General features: G+C 40.7%; 1 protein-coding gene across 8 annotated transcripts in view; it reads left to right on the forward strand.

Annotated features, from left to right (window-relative positions):
* RPS6KA2 (ribosomal protein S6 kinase A2) overlaps positions 1-25113 on the forward strand; it is a 286036-nt gene extending 260923 nt beyond the window's left edge. For all 8 annotated transcript variants that reach the window (XM_051811144.1, XM_051811149.1, XM_051811152.1 and 5 more), the window contains 7 exons: positions 9382-9471; positions 10914-11072; positions 12248-12409; positions 16870-16946; positions 19346-19463; positions 20279-20416; positions 20809-25113. In XM_051811144.1, the coding sequence (XP_051667104.1) occupies positions 9382-9471; positions 10914-11072; positions 12248-12409; positions 16870-16946; positions 19346-19463; positions 20279-20416; positions 20809-20934 (870 nt within the window). In that variant the 3' untranslated portion in view covers positions 20935-25113. The remainder of the gene's footprint in view (positions 1-9381; positions 9472-10913; positions 11073-12247; positions 12410-16869; positions 16947-19345; positions 19464-20278; positions 20417-20808) is intronic.
* Positions 25114-27948: the final 2835 nt, after the last annotated feature.

A 27948-nucleotide genomic window follows, 5' to 3' on the forward strand; every position in this document is an offset into this window, starting at 1 on the left:
ATTAATAAAATTAAAAAGCAAAACCTATAGATTTCTCTCTTACTAACATTTCTGCATATAAGTAAGTGAGTTTTTCCTGTAGTACCTACTAAACCCTGTGGGACTATGTGCATTTTTGGTATTCATGGTTTAAAACAGAATATAAACAAATTAGAGAAAATATATAGCAGAAAATATGCAAGAATTACAAGGCAAGCTCTATCTAGAGAGCTACAAATATGTATGACATAAGACAGACAATAGTCTAGTGGGACATAATCAAAATCTATAAATATCTCTAAGGTGATATAAATGATAGATGACAACCATTTGGCTGCTAAAGACAAGACACAATGTCTTGAAGCTAAAAAAGGGAATTTCAGAAAAGAAAAAAAGTCTGATTGTGAGAGCAGTTGGTAAAACAGACTCTTCAAGGACATGACTGAGATGTCATCTCCCCCCTCACAGGCGAAGAAATTCGGTTTGTCATATTAGTGGAAATGTAGCCTTACAAATGCAGGGTCAGAGGTACAAGACCCCTTCTTACCTTGATAAACTACTGACAACACCTAGCATGTTCTACTCAAAATTTGGTTTATAAAGCTGGGCATCAGGAAATACTGTGGCCCCGACACTTCAGTAAAAAATGTTTTTGACTGTCTGAAGCATACTCAAGTTTCTTGGCAGTGTGGCACCAGATTCTGTAGGCTTTAGGGTGCCATGTAGGAAATACAGGCTTTTGAGGAAATTTAAGCACAAATCTGTGATATTCTTTGAACATCTGTAGGGTAGGCTGTCTTCTAGAGTGCTCTGAAATACCTGCATAACTTCAATGAGTATCACTTTTCTACTGTTTTGATTTGAGTGTTTTCAGATAGGAGTTGCGCTTGATGATCCTGATGAGTCCCTTCCAACTCTGCATATTCTGTGATTTCTGCCAGATACTCTCCCCATAGAAATAAGTCAGTTCTTCAAGGAGGCACTGCTCAAATACGCAGAGCCCAACAGCTTCAGAAAAGATAGGACAATACGGAGTGCTGAGCTCTGCTTGAAAGACTTGGGAGAAGGCAGGGCAGAGAGGCAGGGGTGGCCTGAACACTTCTCCGAGTAGCCAGCTTGTTTCTAGCAGCGAGAACCGTTGCTGGTTTTTGGGGTTAATGGGATCAAAGCACTGATTAAGTCTTAACAAAATAATCAGAAAGGGCAGATAGAAATACAGAAGTATGTGCAGGCCATGTCTTAGTCTCAGCTTCAAAGCAAATCTTAGATGGGCAGGGGTTGTACATCCCCTCTGGTGTAAGGATTCTTGCAGCCTCTTTCCCATTTGGTCACAAAGCTCACAGTGTCTCTCTCCATGGTATGGCTGAACCTCTGAAGAATGTAAAAATATGGTGTTTCTTTCTGCTAAGTAGATCTTTTCTGAGACCTAGGATCAGGCAGCAGTTTCTCTACAGCTTAATAATATCATGTTTCTCTTAGCTAGCTTGCTTGCCAAATACCTAAAGTATTTTGGACAAAATTTGGTCCTTCATGGCTCTGTTTCTCTTTTGGGGCCACTCAAACGATGTTTCTTGTATTTCTCTTCCATATTGATGTAATAATTTTCCCCTTTTATAAGTTCTGAATATGATACACTGGTTTCCGAAGCTTTTTGTAAAAGAAGATGGGAGTAGCACTGCAGTTATTTTATGGGCTGAAAACTCATCAGTCTGATCCAAGGATGTGTGCTGAGCAGAGCAGACTAAAACACAGTGTAGAGCCTTTCCCACCAAGCTATTCTGCCTCCAGAACTGCAGACTTCTCCCAAAAATGAGCTTTTCTGTTTCACAGGTGCTATTGGAATAAATTTGTTATTGTTTCTGCAGTGCTTAGAAAATGTGTACTACCATATTTAATTAATTACCAGGTACTACAGTACCAACTGACAGCTTAGGAGTGCCAAGTCAGCAAACAGTGGCAGCAAGTGGGCATGGTCTGTGTGCAGAAATGTTTAGTGTCTCACCTGCATGGCTTGATCTGATGGGTAGTCCTTATTTCAGAAAATTATTGCTAATTAGGCTTGTTTCTTTTAATATTCAGTTTACTATTTTTGAAAGATTTAAGAATGGATAGAGGGAATGAATTTCTGGAGCTAATCAAAACTAATGGCAGAGTAAATAGTCCCTCAGAAACTATCAGGCTTGGAAAAGTTCTCCTTGGAGACATCTTAAATGTAAAATTATACCATGTCCTTTTAAATAATATTAGCCTCTCCGCAGTGATTTTCATCCACATCCAGCTTGAGTAATTTGACATCAAAAAAGGAATCAAATTAAAACAGATGCTTGGCATGAATATGGCCTATTTTTAGAAGGAAATATTACTGAAATGGAAACCTGTACATTTTCCAGCAGCACAGAACTGCAAAACTCTGTTTCTGTGACACTTGCATTGGAATTAATATTGTAGGCGAAACTGTCAGGTTAAAATCTCTGCGTGCTGTCACACCTCCTTTCTTCAGAAGAGATGCAAATCCCGCCTACAGTCAGTTCCACTAGTGGTGCCCTGAATTTTCAAATACATCATAGTGTACACATAATGTGAAAAAGGATACAAATTTAATTCCCCCTTTGCTCATCCCTCTCTTCCCAGCAAAGAAAAGGATTTTTACAGGGAGTATCACATCACACTACGTATTGAATCTGTTCCTAAAGGTGATTAACCCATGCTCACACTCCAAACAGACTATAGAAATACCTTCGAAGTATGTAATAGAAAATAAAGCAGCTTTAAAAAGCATATGAAACTCTCTTCCTTCTCCATACTTTTTTTCATAAAGCCGTTCAAAGTTCCCACATGCTGGTCAAAAGGAGCTTTACATCATCCTGCTTCCTAAACACACTGGCAGCCTCAGCTGTGGCCATTCAGCGTATTGCAAGGACCAGGTGTCTGCCCTGACCTTCTACTGGACTTCTTGTTGCTGTAGATGGAGCAGCAGAGTGGGACTATGCCAGTAGCTCAGCTGCCCAACTTCACACCCCTGTGTCTCAGTTTCAGCTTCCAGGAAAGGTCACTTGGGGCAGATGAAGACAAGGCAAACATTGATCCCATTTGGACTGGGGACAAAACAGAGCTATGCCTTATGCCTCTGCAGCATGATCCACTAAAACTCCTCAGTCAAAGCACTACAACCTACCCTGTACCTGTGCTGTAGGTTGTACCTTTAATGCTTCCCAATATTTGTGGATTTTGTTGTACAATAAGTCTACTAAAATAAAATGGAGAATTTTTGCTGCAGTCCATGGTAGTGGCAAACACCATGGTGTTAAGGGTTAAACCACCATGCCAGTACTAGGTACATTCAGCTTCCTCAAGAAGGGAGATACCTACCATCACCCATTTCAATTGATGTGATTTAGACAGAACTTTTGAGTCCTGTTTCACTGAAGGGGAATAAATCAAGTCAGAGCCAAGCAAATGTTTTAATGCAGTCTTGTTTGTTCATTAAAGATACACAAAGTCCTTTCTCCCCAGCACAGAAAGACCCAACAACAGACAGCAGTTTCTTTGCTGCTAGCTCCAGCTTAGCCTAACACGTGCCCTGTCCTTTCTCCTCAGGCCCGTATCACTGCTCTTCCCATCAGTGCATCTCATGTTTCTTTTCTGTCTTCTTTCTCACTCTCTTGCTTTTCTCTCACCTTTTCTTTTAGATTGTTCATTTTCCAGACAGCAAGGGCAGTTAAACTGTCTCCTCCTACCTCTTGCCTTTTTCCAGTCTCACAATTGTAGTGATGGAGAACTCTGTGTGAGAAACACAGCCATTCTCCATTCTCCTGCACAGTCACTCAGGTTAATTTCAGTGTTTGAAAAGGCAATTTGTATTAACATGACTGGTTCTGTGAAAACGGATTAGGGAGTGCTCACAGATACCATTTCTTTGGCAGGGCTGTAAAGGCTGTAAGTCCCAGTTGGTGGGTGGTATCAAACAACTGAGAACTCGTAACATCTTCTAATGGCATAACTAGGTCCAGAAGAAGAAATTTATCTACATGGTTGGAAGCATGCAAATACCTTCACAAAACTGCAACAAGTAAATATAAATATATACTGTCTATATAGTTGGTGTGCCAATTTCAACAAGACTTTACCATCATAGAATTTTATTGATACTCTCTTTTATATTTATCAAGCCACTCTGGTAAGGCTGAAGTAATTGAAAACCTGTTAGTAAGGGAGAATTGGGTGATTTTTTCCATGCAGAAGACTTGCAGAAGGACTTCTAAAAACTGGCCAGATGCATTAATTAGGATTTTGGAAATATTCTCTCTTGATCATTTCTTTCTTGATACAGAAAGACTTCATTATTATCCTTTAAAAGAACTCGACTCATTTTAAAATATCATTTAATTCTTAGCCTAAGTCCCACTGAAGAAAATGCACCTTTTTCTTTCAGTTAGTCACACAAAGGGTGTGATAGTCAAAGAACAAACAAGTCCCCTATTAGAAAAAAGGACACTATTGATTGAGCTGCATCCCTTTTACTCTGGAATTGTTTCATACCCTGTGACGCAAATGAGTTTCCAGGCAATCCCTAGGTGTCCAATACATAGAGAAAAGTCTGTTTGCTTTATGTCTCAGTTTCTTTCTTTTCTGAAGGGCAATAGAAGACCCTTTGGCCTCATAGCTCTTCTCTGCCAAAGTACAATTCATGGCTAGACTTCACAAACGAAGATTTGGGGAAAAGTACAATACAGCTCGTATTATTTATACATTATGATGGCTTTCTGAGCTGGTCTTCACCACACATCTATAGAGAGAAATAGAAAAGTAGCATCATCCCATATTACTCAGAATCCCAGGACTAGTAGCTGAGAAGATCTTCCCTTAATTTTGTAACAGAGGGTGTATATGTATACATTTTAGTTAAGTTAAAATCAGAATTAATTTCCTATATAAAAGACATCATTCCTTGAACAGGAAGAGCTGCAGGAGGTTCATGGGTTGTCACAAGAGAGGAACAGAGAAGAGTCTGTCTTCATGCAAAACACAGTGTCTCAGAGGAAACAGGGACCAAGGTGTCAAACACTCTTTTTTATCACAAGAAATATTTAGAAGTTGCATAGTTTTGCTCAGCTTTTAATCAGGGTTTAAGAGTGTTATTTCCTATCTAAAATTCAGACAGACATAATTTAGCTTGTCATCATCCAACAATAGAGCTTGAAAGCTACTAGATAGCAAAAAAATTGATTGATTAATAATAATGTGAATTCTGAACAAGAGCAGACAATTTCACAAGCTGTGGTAATGTGTAGTCTCATGTAGGAAGTCTGATGAGACTACAGCAAACCTGTACCCAAATCTGTAATATTAAATATGGATTTTTTTTCTTTCTAGCATTGCATTTTCCAGTATATAGGTAGGAAATAATCCAGAACCGTTGGTCTTCGTTAGAGCAGAGTACCTAACAACAGGCTGGGCTTGGCAAGACAGTCTGAAAGCACATCAGAGATGTGGTATTAAAATGACTTTGAGGACCATACCTAGCTGCTACATTGGTTGGATGTGAAGTGCTACATACATTGTTGTCTGGTCTACACAGTCTGTAATGGTTGATTTAGTGGACAAAGCTAGAACCTCTCCATATGCAGAGGTGGACTGACAGTAGAGATGATCTGTAAAAATTACAGATAATTAAATTCCAAAGCAGGAGCAGAAACAATAAACAGTACCACAGAAATGGAAAGCTAAGTGCCAGGTACAGATATCTGCTCTGGTAGTGGTTCACTGCCGATCAAAGCCCATGTCTCCACCCTGGGAGAGCCCAGGGGGGCACCAGAGCTCACCACAGCAGGAGCCAGCAGATCTTGCCAGGTCCCCTTTAGAAAGAAGCAGGAAGAAGAGCACCTTAGTTTGTTTCCAGGAGGCAGAGCACAAGCACAGATAGACTTTGTAATGCCTCTCTCACTTTCTCTGGCAGTTGCTAAGTCTGACTTAGTGACCACTTTTCAAATGGTGGTTGAGGCTGCTTCATATCTCTTGATAGTGACCCACTACAGGAAGGTGGATGTGCATGTAGATAACTATGTAGGATTATGGACAAGGTGTTCACAGTGATTTTGTTCTTGGAGCCCAGCAGCCTGGATGTTGTTGTCTGGAGAAGGACAAGTATGCACAAGTATGGCAGAAGCCACATGCTTTTGCCAGGAGGCCAAACAGCCAGGAGGCCAGCTGGCAAGCATGGGGAAAGCATGCCGGGGGGCCGTGCTGGAGCTGCCTTTGTCCTGCCTTTGTCCTGCTGCATCTGCACAAGGTGCCCGAGTATGCTTTTCCTCCATGTTATGGAACACTCACACTGAAAACTGGAAAGTACAGCTACACAAAAAGCACTTAAAGCCCGTCTAGTGAAACCACTGCCTTTTTGCTGACATAATTTATTTCATTTAATCTGATATCTTTTGAGAATTTTAGAACTACTTACGAATATCACTGGAAGGCCACAATGCATCTTCCTTAGCCCTTGTGTTTGATAAGGGACACTGGACCTGCATTTTACTGCAGCTCATTTTGGCGCTATGGTGGGGAAAGATTTGCAGATATTCTGGGAATCCAGCACCTCATGTTGTGATACAGACACCTCTGTGTGCAAAAGGAGGCAGCAATCACTGATCAAACCTCGCTGACATGGCAGCTTCCCTCTTGGCAAAGTCTGGCATGGATTTAAGGCTCACTGAAAGGGTTATCAAGCACTGGAATGAGTTGCCCAGGGAAATGGTGGAGTCAGTATCCCTGGAGGTATTTAAAAGATGTGTGGGTGTGGCACTTGTGGACATGGTTTAGCGGTGGACTTGGCAATGCTAGCTTAATGGTAGGACTTGATCTTAGAGATCTTTTCCAATTTAATTCCAACTTGATTCTATGGCTTTCTGAAAAAGAAGACCAGGAGAATCAGGTGTCAGAGTGGAGCTATGGGGCATATTTAAGGAACTTCTGTGGCCATTGCAACATCCAAATAAAGGAACTGTGCATATTGCAGCCAGTCTGAAATGATGAGAGATTTCTGCTAAAGTTGAGAGACTTCCTCTGCTGCTTTATCAGTCATGGGCCAAATGTACGTCACAGGCACACTGAAAAGAGGCACTATCAGGGTGACAGTCTCTTGCTGTAGAGAAAAAAAATGGTTCTGGTCTGTCTAACCAGACTGCCCAGGGACTGAAAGGAATTTGGCAGGTCCTTTCACAGCTCTGACAATGATCTGTGGTGCAGTTTGGGGCAGCTTGTCCATCTAATCACTGTATCACAGCTTGCACACACATTAAAGCAAAAAGTATGAGTATTTAGGGCCTGTCTTGCAATTTGTATTTATATAGCATATTGTGAATTAGAAACATTACATGTCATCTACTGCTGTTGCTACTAAATCAGTAGCAGACTGCTGTAGGTTATGTTGGTTTTAGTTTTGTGTCAATAGCTGAGGTTATTTTTGGTTTGAATCTTTTTTTAGGCTGTATATATGCATTTATAGTCCTGCATTATTAATAGTTGCTTAAAATTTTCCACAGCTCTGGATATTTCCTTTCACAGGAAACTACAACAGAAAAGAGATCTGGAATATATTGCTTGCTACAGTAGCATAGTGACAGTAGTACTTCACACAGCAGTGGTAATACTTACCACGGTAGATTCTTCTGGTTTGTACAAGGCAGGCACATGCAAACAGGGGCACATGTGAGTAATTCCATTAACCTGACAAAAGCTATTAGTTTAGCCAAGGAAGTGGCCCTGAGGATCTTTTTGTATGTTAGAGTTATTGGTTGACTGGGACACATTCAGTCACTGTGGTTGTACTTACGAGGAGTCAGTCCATTGGCTTCTTGGTAGTATCTCAAATAAACTGCGAGAACAACAGTATTCTAAGGAGAAGTTGCTAGCAGAATTCTTTTCCATTCACCTGTTTTTGAAGTTTTCCTTTATTTATTCAAATGCAGACGACAGCCATCTTCCTGCATCAGCTTCCTGTTGCACCTTCATTTGTCACACTTCTATTAATTCAGAGTCAAATCACTGACATGGCTTCACATGCATGCCTCAGCCATGGACAACTACTGACCATCATTATCACTGCACATACATGTCAGTCATGATGACTGTGAAACTCTGATATACTCAGCTATGCATTTTTATGGCTGATGCATAAAATTCTAGACATGTACTTAAATGTATATCACCATAATTAAGACATAAAAAATGCATGCATTTTATAAAAAAAGCAGACAGGCTCATTAGCAAAAGAGGTTTTTAAAAAGTTGTTTCCCTGTTAACACCATCATTTGTAATCTGTGCTCTGTGCCTAGTTATTGGAGAGAACTAACCACATTTAAGGTTGGAAGCCTTGAAATCCAAGACAATAATGAATTTATGATATTCTGAAAATGGCACCCATTCTATTTTGGTACACCTATTATTCTGTACTGTATTTTGTATACACCTGTACTGCTGCTGTTTCTTAGCAATAAGAAATATTGCCAAACTACTGTACTCCTAATGAGTGAGTCTTTTGCCATTCCCTGTGCAGTTGCATTTGAGATTCCAAAATGTAGAGATCTCCCTTGTACTATTTTATAGCTATTTCTTTTTATTTCATATTTATCATTTAAATCCACAAAGTGAGAAACATAATCAATGCTCTCAACTGGGCAAATGACTAAAGCTCTTTGACTGACATCCAAAATACAGGTAACAGGAGCATTGCGAAGTCAATGTTATTCTAACAGCTGGCTTTCCGTGCAGTGATGCTCTCTGAGCAGCAGGTGTCATGTTTTTCTGAGACCTGCTGCTATGAAACTAAAATGTTTTTATGTCTCACTGTACTCTCTGATAAGGCAAAAGATGTTGATACATAACATTACATATCATTACAACAGCATGGCCCAAAGAGCCAAGTGATTACCAATAGCTTCAATGCAAATCTCCCCTGGCAGAAAATGTCATTTTCACTTCTGACAAACACACTTGATAAGTAATTTTTGTTAATTTATCAGCAGACATACAAGCATATGTCAATATTATGATTCTATCCATTTTTTATGTCAAAGAGGTAATTTTAAAGCTATGATTATTTTAAAACTTTCAAGGTTGTTTGGTTTCTAAATGACACTTCTTGTAAGTGCCATTATTTATGGGTAAACAGAACTATAGGCATCAAAAAGAGGGCCTACGCCTCCAGAGTCTAAACTAATTATTGCTCCATCTGGCTTTGGCAGACAGTCAACATGGCTCTCATTTGCACATGGTTTGAGCTGTCCTCTCCTAAAATAATGATTAAAAGAAGAATTTTAAATATTAATTTGTATACTGTAGAAATTGCTTGGTTTGCACTTAGTGCTGCTAGCTGGTGTTGGACTAACTGTGCTTCATTTATTCCAGATAATTGATAAGAGCAAGAGAGACCCCTCTGAAGAAATTGAGATCCTCTTGCGTTATGGACAGCATCCAAACATCATTACTCTTAAAGATGTGAGTAGTCTTTGAGCACTTCAGCATTAAATGATTTTCGTCTTATGATCAGGCCCACTTATTAGTCCATGTCTGGAAAATTCTTCAGCTGAAGGTCAGAGCTAAAACCAGACCCACTGAAATCAAGGTAAAAAACATGACTCCACAAATCACTGGATAGCATTTGGAAAGTGTGGTCAGGTTATATATTCTCCAGTTACTGTCTAACAGTCTGTAAATAAATCCAAAGGGGCACAGTGCTGGAGAATGACAAAATGTGTTTGGTTTTGAAGCACTGTTTAAAAGGAGATCTCCCTAGCTGGGTGTTTCAGTGCACATTGCTGAACCCACACAGTGGTGCTGCTGGACAGGGGATGATCTTTCATGAGTAGCTGCCATTCCTATGCAGCCTGTGGTATGTGCTTTGCTAGGAAGAGGAGGGCTCACAAAGTCTCTAGGATTTCCCCCAGTAGTGTTTTAGTGCCAGGGAGTATTTACCTTCTACTCAATCAGCCTGAGAAGACATGAGGGTATTTTTCTTCAGCATTTCATATGCAAAATAGCCTTCACCATGCATACATACAGTAATGACGTTTAGTCGGAGATGTTTTACTTAGGCTGCCTGCAGTCTCACCTAGGGTTGTCCATAACATGTCAGATCAGAGTTTACAGAACAAAGTCCTGCTCATGTCTGTGGCCAGTATGTTATGGTTTAGACTTCAGAGAAGTAGATAAAATTTTTCTAATTTCATGCTCTCAAGAAAGTCTCACTTAATTCCTAAGTGTTAAAGCATATCTCAAAATCTGTGCAAAAAAAGGTTTTGTATCCCTTTCCTGCTCATTATTGCAGTCCAGGTAAAAGATTATGACATGAAAATGGCTGTCTTGCAGTTTAAATGACAAAATGTCTTTTACCCCTTACTCTTGACATTGAAGATAAATATATGTTGCAGCTGATGTGAATGTATTCCCCAAAATTGCAAATAGAAACTATATAATATCATTAGGTGCAGGTCTTGGCCAACAGTATAATACAGTTCTTTAGCTGATCATGACTCAAAGGGAAATATTGATATTTTAAATGGCAAATGTTACCCTGTAGAAGTGTAAAGAGAGAACACTACTGAGAAGGAGGCTTGGGTGAGAGCCAGCAGACATTTGGGGCTGTGTGAAGTGGTGCTGCTTTTAGCAGCTTGATCTGCTCTGCTGGCATGATAGCAGAACAAGAAAGCTACATTTCTGTGTGGACAAATCAGCAAGCTGCTACAGACACAAGCAAAAAGTGATGATTAAGTAATTTTAAAAATTTTCTGTTGTTAAGCATAATAAGTACATTTCCCACACGTTAGCTGACATTTTCCTCTTGCAACATCTCACACAAGCAAGCCAACACTGTGATTAAAGGACCAACATTTACCAAGTTAATGGGTCCAAAACATATATTTATTCTGTTACTCTTCCAGGTGTATGATGATGGGAAATTCGTGTACCTGGTGATGGAGCTGATGAGGGGAGGTGAGCTCCTGGACCGCATTCTTCGGCAGAAGTGTTTCTCAGAGCGGGAAGCCAGCGCTGTGCTGTGCACCATCACCAGGACTGTGGACTACCTGCACTCTCAGGGCGTAAGCATGACTTTTTTGGCTTAGCTGCATCAACCTTCTTAAACTCTAACTTCTAGAAATAGCAAATAGTTGTGATTTTGATTCTCTGGAATGTGAATGGGGGGGAGCAGGGTTCCCTCTAAAAAATGTTTCTCCATATTTATAATTACTTTTGGTTTGTGAAATAGGGTCATAGTCTTTCTATCCATTTTCCCACTGAGCAGGAAGTATATTGAAGTGGCATTTTTATTCCCACACTACAGTGATTTTGAAGTTCATGTACCGTGTTGAGATATCACTTGTTTACTTTTTATCACAGTCATTATTGCAGTACCTGATCTCTTAACAGAATTTCAAATAGGGTTGCTGAATCAGCAGATAGGTAGAAAATCAAATGCTCAGCTCTCCAAATGAAGTGGTAGTTTGAGCAGCTGATGGGAAAGGCTTCTGACATGCTATTAAAAGCTGGCTTTTAGAGTATAAACTCTTTATATACAGCAGTTTGAAAATCTCTCCTTTTCTGCATTTCAGGGACAAGCAGTTTGGATGACTAGTCAAATATTTGCTGCTTTTCCTGCTTCATGGTTAAAACAAATGCATTTTTTGCTTCGGCTTTTATGTTTTCATGATAATTTTTCAGTCTTGTTATAACAAATAAAGGCTGTTTTCCCACCACTGAAATGCAACATATCTGGTAAAATGCACAGTCCTGTGCAGTTGTGTGAATACATTTTGAAATCAGGAAAAAAAAGTCCCTCCTTTCAAGTGTGAGCCATTCACATGTACAGTCACAAGAAGACCTTACACACTTTCCCCCTATGATGTGATTTCTTCTTCAGCTTTTAGCTGAGTACTTCAAGCCATCATGTTCCAGGAGACTGCCACCAAGATGATCATCCAACAGCCCACTCTGACTACACTGAGGAAAGTTGTCCCCCCTTAAAGCAGCAGCCTCCATCTTGATAAACCAGCACAGCACAGGCTGTCAGAGATTTCATTTCTTATTTTAACAGACTTTAACCTTTTTTATTTTCCTTCATTTGTCCAAGGCTTTTAAGTAACTTTTTTCCAAAACTTAAATATTTTCAGCATGAGCTCTTGACCTACCTCGACCAGCAGACCAGGAATGGCAGCCAAGCCTGGATGCTCCCTGACGTCCTCTTCTCACTTGTTTATTGCTTCTCTTTCTTGTTAAGGTGGTGCACCGAGATCTCAAGCCAAGTAATATCCTCTACATGGACGAGTCAGGAAACCCAGACTCTATCAGGATCTGTGACTTTGGGTTTGCTAAGCAACTGAGAGCAGAGAATGGGCTGCTTATGACTCCCTGCTACACTGCCAACTTTGTTGCCCCTGAGGTAGGATCATGTTTCAAAGCCTTCAGTAGTGACCGTGTCATAGGAAGCAGTCCTTCCTCCCTCTCTCCCTTTTCCTTACTGCCTTTACAGGAGGAACAAGGCAGAAACCAGGCTACTGGCACTTGGACAGTCTCTATTACCATAAATTTCCTTTTCCTGGACTTGTCATGGCACTTGTTTTTCTTCTGACAGAAGCTGGTGTCTGTCTTGGACTGACTTACACAATGCTTTGAGTCATTACTGGGATAAATATCTTTTTTCTCTATCTGCTTCTGATCAGACTGCTTTCCCTATAGTGCACTGTGTCAGAGCAGGATTAAGGCTTAAGAGGGAAACCTTGATGTCAGGAATAAAATCTTCATGTCAGGTTGCCCAGGGAGGTTGGGGAGTCTCCTTCTCGAGATATCCAAAAGCCATCTGGACACAATCCTGAGTAGCATGTTCTAGAGGACTCTGCTTGAGGTTGGACTGTATGACCTCCAGTGGTCCCTTCCAAACCTTCCATTCTGTGATCCTGTGATAGGGGTAAAAAATCCTTGAACAAAATCCTTATCATGCTGAAATCAGTCAGAGTTTTATTGTTGACTTCATTGAGCTAAAGAAACATCTCTTTTCTTGGGCTTTCCTAGTGCCAATCCCCCCTGTTATGTGAGATGTAGGAAAGGGCTGCTTTCTAATTTTTACAGAGAGGGAAACAGATGAAGACCAAACAGCTTGTCCCAAGCATAGGGAGAATGTTTGCATCACTGGCAGGTCCTGCTCCTTTCATGTAGGCCTGCAGGAGTGAGCTCGAGTCATACAGCAGTTTTAATGGTTTTGGCTTTTCCCTGTGTTTGACTCTTGAGATGTTCATAGCTGCTTCCTTCTGATGAAGGAGCAACAAGTTAGTTTCCTGGGTAACTGTCCATTTTTTGGAGCTATGAAAATCAGAAATGTTAGTATGTTAGTACACGACTTCAAATGTGTGTCTTCCTCTGCTTGTTATGGTTCATATAAGAAAAACAAAAGACTATTGTCTTTCAATACTACATCTGTCCTATACTATAAAATACCAATGTCTCTCAATTGGTATAATTCAGCAATCTTTTCTTCCCCATAAGTCTCCTTCATCCAATGTTCACCTATATGGTATATAACTGGGAAGAGAAAAATGGGATGATCTTTCCATACAAAGTCCTTTCATGATACCAAAAGTTAAACCCAGGAATCACAGCCTTCCAGCATCAGAAAGAGAATTTGTTACATTAAGACCATTGCCAGGACAGTATAAATTCAAAACAGGTTTATTTCAGCAAAGTCTTCTATGGCCAAGAAAGATTGGTTTGTTATTTTGTTGCTGTTTGGTTGGGTTTCCATTTTAGAAATGGGAATGAGCTTTTTAAAATTTATCAAAGTACATAAAACAGTTCTGTAGCACCACAGCTATTCAATTTCTAAACCAAAAAATAATCATGTTTGCAAGATTTGAAGCACTCAGATTTTCTCTGAGATACAATGTACTTAAAATAGGTGTAGCTATTTTTTGTCATGGGCTATTTTGTGTAGTGTCTAGTCACAAACGTTGCCAGCCCAGTGTATTTTCAGATCAGACTCTTCTGATTCAAACTGAAAACAGAAATCACTGTCCCAGATATTCATGATAAGTAAGACAGGTCCTGCTAATGCAGGAGACTTTGGAGATTAATTGAAACATTACCAGAACTGGCAGAGAGCTTACATAAAGCCTTAAGTGCTTTTATATTTTACCTGTGATATAATGCTGCCCTCCAGCCTAGACTTGACTTTCGTGTTCCCCGTCTAAGCCCCACTGCAACATCTGCCACGTGCTCATGAAACTAATCAAGGAGGCAGAAAGTCAGTTGAGCTGATGACAAAAAGGACAGTGACAGAAGAAGAAGGACATAATTGCCCACTTGGATCTCCCTGTATTTTGGAAACATTTAGTCTGGGGTTTGATGATAGCAAGAGCAAAGAGGAAGGCTACCCGAGAGAAAGAGGCACGCTGCCACCTAGTGCGAGTCATGCTGCATGTGGGGAGGGAAGCGCCGGGCTCTCGCCCTACTGATGCATTAAGGTCCTTTTGGATTGAGTAAAAATATTTTACTCTGCAGTTTTCCTCCAATATCCATGAAGAACTACTGTTCTGGCATTTGAAAATATGAGATTGTTTGTTAGCTTTTGTACCTGTATGCATTGTCACAGCTGAGAAAAACCTGTATTTATAACCTTGTTAACCCAATAAGTCAAAGCCTCTAAAAATAAAAGGGGGTTGGATAAATATCTGAGCCATTATCAGAATTGGATGAACCCAGGGTATCATTATCTCCAGGGTACCCATTCTCTCCACAATGCCCTGCCAGCTTGTACCTCTATTTCAGATCGCACTGAGTTTTCAAGGTGACCCAAACCCCTTCATTGGTGGTAAATTCTTCAGGATCCATTAACAGCAAGACACCACTGCATGTTTTGCAGAGCTCTTTCCCCGACTGATTTATTTCTAAAACACATGCCTGTTTGTGTTTCATACCATCTCCTGCCTAGATCAAACAGCAGTCTTTTTGGCCAGGGTTTCTCACGCTTTCTTCTGTCTGCTCAGTGTTCTCATTTTAACCACAATTGCACAGACCTGCTGGAGATGTTTTCAAATAGCAGTGACACAAACTGATAACTCACTAGATCCTGTTGTTATCTGTGGGGTGAAGTTGCTGCTGATAAAAAAGTACTTGCCAGCAAAGCTTTCCCTAGGCAGTGGCACAGAGTGAATGTCCTTGTATAGCCCTGCTCCTGCAAACTGAATGATAGCACACAGCGACACCTCTCCATTATTTTGAGGTTGTGTAACCACTTGCTTAATATCCTGCTCCACTAAGTAGCATCACTGCCCGGTTTTTCTGTCATTTGCCTTGGACTTGATTGTTCTTGGTTATTGGAGGAAAACAGCAATGAAGTGAAAATGTAACTGTTCAAAACACAACGACAATGACTATATGGAAATATAAATGTTGGGTATTCAGTCTCACAGGTGAAGCAAGAAGCAACTGGGTTTGTCAAATAGCAAAGAAGTTTTTCCCATAAAAACTAACATTATGGAGCAGGAATGAATGCAAGAACTAAAGAAATAAAAACAAATATAACAGCCAGAAAGCCTATATATGATGGGCAGGAGAGGCAGAAGCAGGATGTTACCAGGTTTGTCAAGAGGAGGAAATGTGGCTTTTTCTCTGTTTTTGTTGTTGTGGGGGTTTTTTGGTTTGGTTTTATTTTTTCCCAGGTAGCAAATGTTCACTCAGCAGCATACCTGACAGATGGTTGCTTTACTGCTCATCATTTATAAAATCTGTCAAGGCAACCCTTTTTCAAACTGTTTTTCCTTAGCAGAGTTTGATCTTCTCTGTGATAGACTTCCTATTACTTTATTTAAGTAAATCACCCTGGGTAATAAGGCTGCAGGTCAGAGAAAGACTTGCTGAATTTTTACCTTCCTTTTTCATGTGCTTTGCAAAAAGATGTATCTATCAATCCATCAGAGCAGGACAAAACTCTCCTGTGTCAGACCTGAAAAAAAAAGAAGGATAGCTTGCTTTAATGGGCAAGTGGAACAACTGAGGTGGTCCCTGAGCTTGGCTGGTGACTTTGCTTTCACTTGGACCTGCACTGACCCAAATAGGCATTTCTTCTAGTGTGCACTAGCATAAATGAAATCTAGGCTTTACCCTTACTGCTATAATGTACCATCCTGCATCGATATTGAACCTACTGGTCAGATCTCTGCTGAGTACCATGGGTCTTGTTTTCCCCATAGGAAAAGGGGATCAAGTTTTAGCCTGCTCTCTGTGAAGTCCAGTCTAAATGCATCTACTTTTCTTTATACAGAAGTAAGAAAGCCTTTTAGCTTTCTTTGCAGTTGTCATGCATCTTTATTAGTTCAGCATTAGATATACTTTAGTGTGCATCCATTTGCTGTATCAAATCCAAACTGAGCTCATTTGGAATACTTATCACTGTCATTCAGCCCTACAGTTGTTGCATCCATAGTGTTCTTGGTAACTTTTATGTTAGGAGGATGTGTTTCATAGGAGGTTATGTTTCAAAGTATTAATGAGCTTTTTTATTATGAAACATTTTCAATAATTGAAATATTGTTCTGCTTTGCTTCATGTTAGATTGTCAGAGAAGTTCACAGAGTCTCCAACAAACTACACTCATCTCTCTTACTGTGGAGGGGACAGATGTGCTTGGTTTGAACACTAACCAGCTCATTCCAGCCTGGGCTTCACCTTTCTCAACGCCACTACTGGACATTTTGATCCCATGGCAGCCACATGTTCAAACCAGATCTGTGGTTAAGCCCTGGAAATGACAGCAGATACAACCACTAATCAGTGCTCTTTGTAGATCAGAAGCTAAAAGTCAAGCAATGCAGATTAAACTATTTTCATCTCTCTCTTTCCTTCACATAGGTCCTTAAACGCCAAGGTTATGATGCAGCCTGTGACATTTGGAGCTTGGGGATCCTACTGTACACCATGTTGGCAGGGTGAGTGATGAGGTTCTCCTAGAACAGTAATCTCCAGTGAACTCAGCAGTTCAGCACTAATTAAGTCTGAAAGGAGTCACAGATAGAGACAGCAAACTGTCTGGCCTCCTTGGAGCAATGTGTTTGGTTGTGTGAAGCAAGAAAATAGATGTCAAGACCTAGAGTTAGAATATGCTTTTCCTAGAATGCATAAATACTTTGACACTTGACAAATTGTTTAGGGTTTTAACAGACAGTGCCTGTAAGTATACACTGAGACCTAGACTCCTAAAGGGTTCACTCACCCCTTTAAGCAGTGTGAAAGTTTTACATTAGAAGAGGTCCATAGGACTATGGAGAGCCACATCATGTTCACCTTATCCATGGAAGGATGTTAATTCCTTCTATTAATACATGTATTCTCTTCAGCTTTATTTTTCTTCTACTGTTACTGTTACTGAGGTATCTGAGCACCTTAAAAAGCTCAAAAAGATCCCCACCCAAACATAGTTTTCGGATGCTATTTGAGAAGGACAGAAGGTAAATGAATGGATCAGCAAGAATAGCAACAGGCAGCAGGAACTTTTGCCTACCAATTAGCCTACCAATGTGTTGGCTAATTTTAAATATCGATACAAGAAAATTCAGAGAAAGAGACAGATTGAAATAAGTAGTGAAGAATAGGCATAGGATGTGCAAACCCAATCTAGAGTTATTTCTTGGAGTATGGTTTGTGAACATTTATCATACCTAAATGCAGCTTGAAACATTTCAGTGACCTCTCTAAGCTGTTTAATCTGCTTCATGATCATTCAGGTGTGGAAAGAAGCTTGGATTCATTCCTAGATTTTATACAGAAAACAAAGAATTGCACTCTACTTTTCTGTTATTTGCCTCGTGGATTATAGGAAAGGTGACAGGAGTCTCTATCTCATCTATTTTGCTCCGGAGTAAAATGTGTTCAACTTAGGCTGAAATATATTGTGACTTTCTGGGGAAGTCTCCCAGTCAGCTAAGATCTCTGAGAACCTGTTTCTATTTGGCTAATAGTACAGATTTGCAGTGATACACAGACAGAAAAATAAAATCAAGAGAGTCACATTTTTTCAGTTGATTATATTCCAAATGCTTCCTCATGTGGGGAAAAAATCCAAATACATTTGAATTAGAAATACAAATTGCACAACTTAGTGGATATTAAATTTACCAATGGGAGCTATTAACTTATGCCTCACTTTTTCTACCCATACAAGAGAAAATAAGAGTAATACAAAAAGTTGAGAAATGCTGACTTTTTAGGTGCCAACCCTGCATTTATGGATGATCTTGTTCTTCCTCACCGGAGGAGATTAGTAGGACCTGACTATTATTTGCACCTGGATTTTATTCTTGTCCCATCATCGCTGTGAGCAGAAAGGGCTGAGACAGCCAGAACTAGAGGATAGGTCTGGGATCCTGTTGATGGAGCTAGTGACAGACCCCAGAGTTTTTGCCAGTCCTTAACTCTTACTGTATCCCTCCTGATAGTTATAGGTAGGAATAACATTACATATATCCTTGGGCTGAACTTCTGTGAAGTCTGAAATGTTTGTGAAAATGAGAAAATACAATGTGAGGAATTGAATTTGCTACTAGAAACCAGGTAGGATAGGAAGCTGTGGCCAAAGCAACCATTTAGCTATCTAAAAACCCTCTGTCAAGTTGTCAGAAGAGAAAAGATGGAAGGAAAAGTATAAAAATCCCAAATTCTTCTAAACCTATGCAGCTCTTCAAGATCGTAGAGTAAAATTTGACCTGGTAGATTTTAATCAGCTGCAAAATCCTTATCTCTTGTCACTTTCTGAAGACAAAAAGTGTACCCTCTGCATGAGACACTGATTTTGTAAAGCTGGGTTTGTCTTAACTAGTCATTTCTGACTGTCTGGATCAGGAAGTAACCTATTGCAGATAATTTCTTTTGCCCAACAGACTTGAACATTAAGGCTAACAAAGCCTTACAAAATAGATTAGAAATTTTCTTTTCCTTTTTTTTTCTGTTCCAGATCTTATTTTTTCTCCTTTATAATTTTTGTCCTTTCTTGCCATTATCAAGGTATTGGTATCAGAAATAAAGCAGAGTTAAAGCAAGAAGTAAAAACATGTCTGTTTTTACAAAGAATATTTAATTCCTAAAAAATGAGAACAGAATAAAAATTGAGTCAGTCTTTTCCCTCTACAGAACAATATAAGGAACCACCAGCCTTTGAGTGAAAATGAAGCCACAATGTCTGTGGTCCATTCTGGAAACAAATTCCTGTTGTAATCACTGGCAGTTAGCACTAGAACCTAGAAATCATAATCATGAACTTGCAAATTACATTGTATTTCTCTCTCTCTCTCTCTGGTGGTTTTTTGTTGGTTTGGTTTTTTTTTTTTAACAGATTCACTCCTTTTGCAAATGGACCAGATGACACCCCAGAGGAGATTCTGGCCAGGATTGGCAGTGGCAAATATGCTCTTACAGGAGGAAACTGGGATTCAGTATCTGATACTGCAAAGGTCAGTGAACCCTTTCTGAGATTTTCTCTTGAGATTTAAGTAGCTCAGAGCTCTGTTTTGGTGCAACTGCACTTTTAAAACAGGTGAAGATTTGTTAATGCCACAAATGTATGGTCTATACATGAATCACCTTTTTGCTGCTCAAAGTTAACCAGGAGCAGGCAGTTTACAAACTAGCATTTTTAATTCCTGTACAGTTCACAGTTTAGGATAGGTGGGAAAGCTAGCAAGCTTGCAGTTGCCTGATGTTAATCAGAAACTTTGACAGGAGATTTCAGTTTTAGCAACTGGTAGTATCCAATGGAAGAACATTGATACATCCTACCACAAAACTGCAAGCAATCCTAATAACATGTTAATCTTGCTACCAACACCTATAAGCCTCACAATGTATTTTTATCAGATGTTCAGTTTTGAAATTCAAATGTTCAGATGCTGTACAACTGACCTAATTGAATTTTAGCTGCCTGAATGTTAGATTTCTATTCTAAGCTTCTCTTACTTTGAGGTCAGGGAGGAGATGCCTCCAGATGGCATGCTCTCCAGGTGGAGTTCACCACTCCTATGAAGTCACCAGTAATTAACATTCAGTCAATAAGCTGAATTATCTTCTGACTGTATTATCAGCTGAGAGTTGAACATTACAGTTGAAAATTTTGAAGATCAAGACCTGACACTTAAAGAATATAAAGCCTATCTAAAGTGCATCATTCTCTCCATTGGACATGCTAGTGAAGGCACTGTCACCAGAAAGATCTTAGTAAAACCTGCACTGCTGTTTTTCCCTTGTACTGTTTTCTTCCTTTCAAACCCAGGACATTGTGTCTAAGATGCTTCACGTAGACCCTCATCAGCGCCTCACAGCAGTCCAAGTCCTAAGACATCCATGGATAGTGAACAGGGAGTATCTATCTCAAAACCAACTCAGCAGACAGGATGTTCACCTAGTGAAGGTACTTCCTACACCCTTGCCTCTTCCTTCCTTGCAGAATGAGCTGTAATTTGTGTAAATATTCTGGAAAGCGATAGAGGACTTGGGAAGATTATTGCCACGGAGGCCAAATTTAATATGGCACTGTATTAACAGCAAAGATTTTTGACCTGTCACCTGCTCAATATTTTTAACTTCAAGCTGCATTGTAATAACCTGGTGGCATTCTATGCATATACTGCTGTTCACCACTTTGAATCAGAGATACCCCAGCTGTCTGCCAGCCTAAAAGCTGTTACCATTTCATGGAAATTGTGCATGCATGACAGTTTTTTCAGGAGACAGAACAGGGGAAGGGAAAATCATCAAAGAACTGAATTTCAGCCCAATGTTTTATCTTTCTCTATTTTACAGGGTGCAATGGCAGCCACTTACTTTGCTTTAAACCGAGCACCTCAGGCACCAAGGCTGGAGCCTGTATTGTCCTCCAATCTGGCTCAGCGGCGAGGCATGAAAAGACTTACCTCTACCAGGTTGTAGCAGTACCCTCAAAACACCTCTTTGAAAACCCACAGTTTATTATTTAAAGTTGAATCGAGAAATTCAACTTTACTTGGCTAGCAGACCTTTTTTGGACAACCTGCACATGAAATCGCCAAAACTAGCAGAAGCCCATGTAAGGCAAATTCTCCTTTAGTACATCATTTCTTTTACATTCCAGCCCAGGGCCCCGAGTATAACAACTTCACAAAGATGTGCCAATTTTTCCAGTAGCTCTGTTTCTTTACTGAGATAAAGCCAAATAAAGTAGCTGTGCTCCATCCCTTCCACTCTAGGAAAGCTATTTTTGAGTCCTTAAGATGTTCCATGGGAGCAGTGCTTATTTTGTTTCTCAAGAAAAGCACTTTTTGCTATGAAGAACGCAGTCGGGTATGAATGCTGTTCCAGCATGTGTCATGATGAAGTGACTTGGCTGGTCACCAGTAGACATCTACTGATCTCCACTCACCCCGGGAAGAGTGAAGGCTGCAGAGACACATGAATAATACCTTATTTGAAACAAGTGCTATACAACACGAAGGAGAGAGAGCTGTTGGTGTTGAAAATACCTTCTGATTTTGAGGAATCTTTTGCACTTTGCCCCTGCCTTCTCTGGAACAAAGCCAGCACCTCTCAAGGCATGTGCGCCACCAGCCCTGACTTACTCAAAGGTCTCCGAGAGCAGAAAACCTCTGAGAAACTTGGTCTTCTGAGGAAATTATGGGGTCTTATGAGACTGTGGGAAAGCATTCATGTAAAGCAGTGTGGATCAGGCAAGAACAAGGTGTCTGCTCTTGACCAGCAAGCAGGTCTGGGAGGACTAGGTGAGGGGTCTGGAGAACTGAGCAAGAGGCAGGGTGGGTGACTGAGGACAGTAGGCAAAAAGACCCATGGCAGCATGGTGGAGAGTACTGGCAAAGGCAACTAGCATGCAACTGGTTGGGAGGCAAACTGGGACTCCCTTTCAAAGCAAGGGACAGTCCCTCTTCACTGACCGGTACAGAAGAGGGTGGGTGGCTGGGCGGGCCAGGGGGTCACTGCAGCCATCCTCCCACCTAGTCTGCTCACCGAAAGCAGTTCTGGCAGGCCATAGTGCCACCCTGGAGCAAGCAAGGCCATTTCCAGTCATTGCTCCCTGCCCTTCCCTGGCTATTCACTCAAATCTGCCCCTGTCACCCAATATTTCATGTCCCTGCCTGGCTGTTCTGCTCTAGCAGAGCAAAACTCCCCATGCCATGTGTGTGCAGAGAGTACCACTTCTGAAGAGTTCAGCTAACTCTGTTACAAGCTTTAATAATAATAAATTATGAGGAGAAACAGGAGGATGCTCTGCTTTTATATTTATATGAATATGTACATGTGTATTTATATACATATAAAACAAAAGTTCTGTACCCTAATACCTGGATTTTCCAGGTGCAGGGAAAGAGAGCTTTTGTTGAAATGGTCTCAGCAAAATCGACCTTTTTTCTCTTTCCCTGGTTTCAAAGAAAGTGAGCAAGGTTTGTGGTACTGGATGTGAACTATTTTTTTATTCTTTTTTCATACCCATCTTGGCTTATGGTGATCACAAGCTGACCAGGATTCTTCTTTGTACTGCTTTTGTTAATTTTTATTTTCTGAGTGAATTTTGTCACCTCAGATGCTTTGTGGGAAAAGCTACTGTGCTATGTTGGCTTTTATCTGTTGCGACAGGGGAAGAAAAAATGTGAACATGGAGCTTCATATGCTAGATATGGTAATTTTTCCTTGCTGGGTAGTTTGTATATCTCAGTGCTGAACTGGAATTACCAGATCACTGCCTCAGAGTGTCCAAGGGAACAAGGAGTTTCATTTGCTATAGCAGTATGGTTCCTAAAACTAGCTCTGTTTCAATGTTGACCTGAAGTTAGTTTGTTTGCATTAGTCTATTTTTAAATTTAAATTTATTCTTAATAATTTAAACCGATATTTAATGTTCGGGTTTATGTGCTGTGCACAGAGGACACCTGCAAAGCAGCTGTCTTTGAAACCCTTCTCTTTTCTAAAATAAACAATGCTGTGAAACTCCACACAGTGGCTGAATTGGCTGGGACTGATGAGTGCAACCACACAGGTGTGTGTCTATGGTTATATATGCAGCAGCCCGCATTCTCTCCTGTGGCTAAGCTGTGCTCAGGACTGGTTTTTTGCCACCTCTATAATTTTTTGCCTGTTAGAAGTTAAGTCTCACATATTTCTGCTAGCAGCAGTACACTGTGAGGATATCCACAAACAGGGATATCCTGGCTGATGCAGAATAGCTCTGGCCAAGCCTTGTTTCCCTCAAAGCAACTTCTGCCTTGGAAGAAGGCAAGGTGGGCACAAAGATGCAAAGGGCAACCTGGAGTGAGGGCTGGGTTTTCTTGGGTCCCAGCTGGTATGTGCTGTTTCGACAAAATATATTTTTAATAGTCAGTGTTATTGTCTTGCATATGGGCAGAAAGAGTGTTGTAAAGATTTTTGTCTCCCTGTAAGATTTCCTGGTCATCTTTCATTGCTTCAGTTTGCTTCTTCTTGCAACCATTGGAAACAGTCTTAATTCCCTGTTGTTATACTTGGTCTTAATTCTTTTAGCATTTTTTCCAACGGAATATTATTGGAGGTCAAACTTACAGGATGATGCTCTTCCCAAAGTTGGATCACCCCTTAAGCCATGGATGCCACAAGGGCTTCTTATGCTGCTGGTCCACTGAACTTATGGCAGCATATGCAAGTGCTGACACTAAAAAAAGGCAGGTAGCCACTTCCTCTTGACCTCAGCTGCTCATATGTCCTTTCACACCTCCCTTATCCAGTTCACCATGGGGCAAAACAAACATTTGTGCATCAGAACAAATGCCTGGGGACAGCAGGAAGGCAACAACATCTCTTTTGCCAACAGCACTGTCAACACATTGGAGTGGCTACAAGTTCAGTGTCACCTCTGTTATTCTGTTTCTGAGTTATGCTGAGCAGAGCCCAGGTGTGGCTCAGAGTCAGGGCGATAAATGGTGGGCACAAAGAGAGAGGACAAGTCCAAGCTTCTGAAAATTGTCCACAAGGTCATATAAACTCCTACATCCCTGTAACCAGAAGATGTAGGGCCACAGATGGTAGGCCATGGGGAAGTAATGTTGACTGGATGTATTTTTGCCACCGGTGACCTCATAAAGAGAACAGAAAAAAATCCAGGAGTTTGTTTTTAAATCATCTGTTTTTACAGAGAAATTCTTGATTTTGTACAGTTCTACAGCTTTCTCAATCCCCAGAATTAAGGCACTCAACATGGAAGATGCAGCAGATTACTGTAGCAGAAAATATATTTTAGCTTTCACTGGAAAAATATTTTTAGGCACGTGTTTTGAAGCTCTGTCTTCGGATGTGTGTATCAGAAATGCCAAAGCAAATATTTAGAAGCAAAGTTCTCTTGTTGAACATCTTCAGGTGGCACCTTTAAACAAGAATCATGTGAGCTCCACATTCAGATATCTGAATCCTAAAAGACAGGCAAGCAGCACAATCAGGACAACCACCTCAGATGTTCCTTACATTAAAAAAAAAAGATCTAAAATAACATTAGTAAGATGCTTTAGTATAGTTCATTAAAAAAAAAAAAAAAGGAAACTGTGCAAGCCCGTTTTCTTTTCCTCTTTTGAAGTATACTTCATTTTCCTTTGGAAGTGTGTATTCTGACCTCCTAACTGACCCTGCTTCTGAAATCCTGTGTTGCCCCAACACATTGCAGCTAAGCTGCTTCTGGTACCTCAGTTCCTGTGTGAACACAGTCCCACATTCCTCCCTCCATGTCTGCCCACAACAGACGCAAGCAACAATTGCACACACTCTCCTATTCTGAAGGTTAGCAAAAGTGTGAGAGTTTAAACTCTGAAGATAAAGTGAAGTTAAAAGTAAGGTTCTCACTGTGTACAGACCTAAAACTCTCAGTGTTTAGGGGAAGGGTGGTTTAAAGTCTGTGCAGAACAAGAATGTTACAGAGTAAAAAACCTCACAGTAATTCATAGAGCCAAATTTTAGCTAAAATCTCTTAATAGGTTTTTGTGAGCCTAGACCTTGCATTTCCAGGTGCAACTAGATGACAACATATGCATGTCAGCCAGGTAACAAAGACATCTGATCATGCATGTCATCACAAGGCTTGCACATGGAAATGTTTTGCAGCCCAGAGTTCGGAGTCTAAAAGTAAGAATTTGATCTTTTTCATCATCCTGTATTGTGTAAACCATGATGTTCAGTGTTGAACTGTACAACCACTGCTTCTTGCTTTGGTGTGCATAGTTACGGAGTCAGTTTGTGCTCCATTATGTTTTCTAAATGGATGTTATGGATATAGTTTTCAGAGACACTGTAGCCTGAAAAGAAAATGAGGCAAATTAATGCCCTTTTTGATAAAGGCAAATTTTGAAAGGAGAGACTGGAAAAATGCATTTGAAGTGCAGAAAATAAAAACCAGTTGCTAAAAGATTTTTTCTGATTTCTTACTCAGAGCCAAATCTTGCCTCCTTCACTCTTGTGTTAGTTCCTTAATCCATATGCACCTTCAGGGAATCGAGGGGAACAGCTCAGAGTAGGGTCCTCTTTCCTGTTGTAGTGGTGGAGTCTTGGCCATTAGATGATGATGTATGTAAGGGATTTACTTGGATAGTATTAAATGATTTTGACTAAATACGAACCATGATCTAGCACTTTGTTTACAGGCTCCATATTCATGTTTACAAATTATGATTTCTGAGGCTCACGCTTTTTAAGTTTCCTGTATGAAAAGGGCAGCCAGTGTACAGATATTTATTATGTTTACCAGCGTTTCTGAATAGATTTTTTTTATAGTACATGGTTTTATGAAGTGTAATATTTTTATAGCAGAATGATGATCTTTGGACTTTCTATATTGTTACCTACAGTTGTTTGCAAACAAGCTCTTCCCTCCCTTTTTTCTGTGCACTGTATCTCATGTTGCTGCTGCTACTGTTGCTGGCCTCAGCTGCTGCTGCCCCACTGTGACGTGGGCTGATGGTATTGTGAAAGTGTGCAAACTAACTTCAAAGAGTTGTGATTGTGCTGAAGGGCTGGCTGCATGCTGGGTTCCTCCTGGCAGGAGGGATGGGGAGCTGTACCCTACCAGAGCAAGAGTTTACTGTGGATGGCCCCCAAGGAGAAACCTCAGTGCTCACCTTTGTATTCTGCCATTTTGGCTTGGCATGCCCATCCTTTCCTTTCTTTATAAAGAAATAAAAAGAAAAGAAAAAAAAAAGGATCCTGCTCATTTTTGCGTAATTTTTTCCAGACCCCAAGCACTGGCCTTGTTTAAATGCCATCTGTTGGTCACAGTAAAAGCACAGTTCCTTATTTGAATTATACCTGGAGCTGTGATTTCTGTGCAGCCTGAACACTCAAACCTCTGCTCTGGGAAGCAACAAGTAAGTCTTTAACCCCTCATCAGTCAGACAGTTCACCCACAAGACAAATTTAGGATTTCAGTGCCAGACAAATGTGCCTCACAAGCTGCCTAACATGAATTTCCCTTGCCCCTTTGAGATCTTCCAAGGTACCGTTCCTCTGCAAACTGCCAGTCACTGGCAAGCAGCCTTCATAGCCTTTTCTGCTTGTTGAACTTATTAGTGACCACAAAAGCAAAAGCAACCTCTGCTACTTTAAAGGATTGGTTCTGCTTCCCTGGCATTGCTACATGTGAGCCTGCACACAATTACACTGGCCTTCACGCCTGGATTTTCATCAGACCCAGCAGCATCACAGAGATGGCAAGTCTGGCTCAGGCTCCACGCCGGAACAGCATATGGTACCAGATACTGAGAAACAGCATGTGATTCATGTTCAAGCAAGCATAACTGAGGAAACTTGGACTTGTATGTTATTCGTAGGATTTCTGCTCTGACCTCATGCCTCTGTTCTCCTGTCAGCTGATCCTGTCCTACTCCCACTTCTTCCTTTCTTTCTTCTGTCATAAAAGAAACAACCCTTCCTGCTCCTTTAGTCCTCATGTTCCTTCACCACAGGGTCATTCATGTCCCTACCAATTCTCTGCTTCTGCACTCCAGTGCCTACTATGAACTATTCCTCTCTTCCCTTACCAAGCTTCTGTCCCACAGGTCCATCCTGTGGGTTTTCTAGCCTCTGCTGGTGGACAGGCCAGTGACTTCTGTACACCTGTCTTTATGAGCCCAGTGGTTAAAAAAGGAAGGTTCTCTGGAGAGCCATAATCATATACAGGAACATCCAAATTGAAAAGCTGAAGAGGAAAAAAAAAACAACAGGCTTTCTCTTCCCTCCTCTCTTCTAATTCCTCTTTTAACATGAGCATGATCAAGAATGAGAAAAGTTCAGCCACTCTTGGAAAATACATAACTTTTCAGAGGACCTGGTTAGGAAGCCTTGGGGTATGCTAGGCCCTGGGCAGGCAGATACAAGTCTTTCCCTCCAACCCTAGAAAATGAATAAATGAGATGTCTAAGAAGAAGGTTTTCCAGAATATGCTCGAGTTTGCCATCAAGACACAGCCCTTTTAGGAAATCCGCATTGGCACCACCTGAAATCTCTCACTTACTGAGAAGTAACCATGTTTTTTCTCTCTGAATGGAGAAGAATACATTTGCTTAAAAAAAAAAAAGTAGCAAAGAACTCTCCTACCCCTTGTAATTTTGCTCTTTAGTCAACATTAATTTCCTTCCTGTGTATTTCTCCTGCTTGATCCCATTCCAGTTCACCTTTCCTCAAAGGCAGGGAGGCCCTGCAGAGAGACCTTGACAAATTAGAGGACTGGGCAATCACCAACCACATGAAGTTCAACAAGGGAGAGCGCTGGATCCTGCACCTGGGACAGAGCAACCCTGAATGTTTGTACAGACTGGGGAATGAGATGCTGGAAAGCAGCACCCCACAAAGGGACCTAGGGGTCCTGGTCGATAGCAAGTATGAGTCAGCAGTGCCCTGGCAGGCAGGAGGACCGACTGTGTCCTGGGGGTCATCAGGCAAAGCATC

This window comes from Manacus candei, unplaced genomic scaffold, assembly GCF_025592945.1.
Source record: "Manacus candei isolate 608988 ecotype Guabito, Panama unplaced genomic scaffold, ASM2559294v1 h1tg000081l, whole genome shotgun sequence".
Lineage (NCBI taxonomy): Eukaryota > Metazoa > Chordata > Aves > Passeriformes > Pipridae > Manacus > Manacus candei.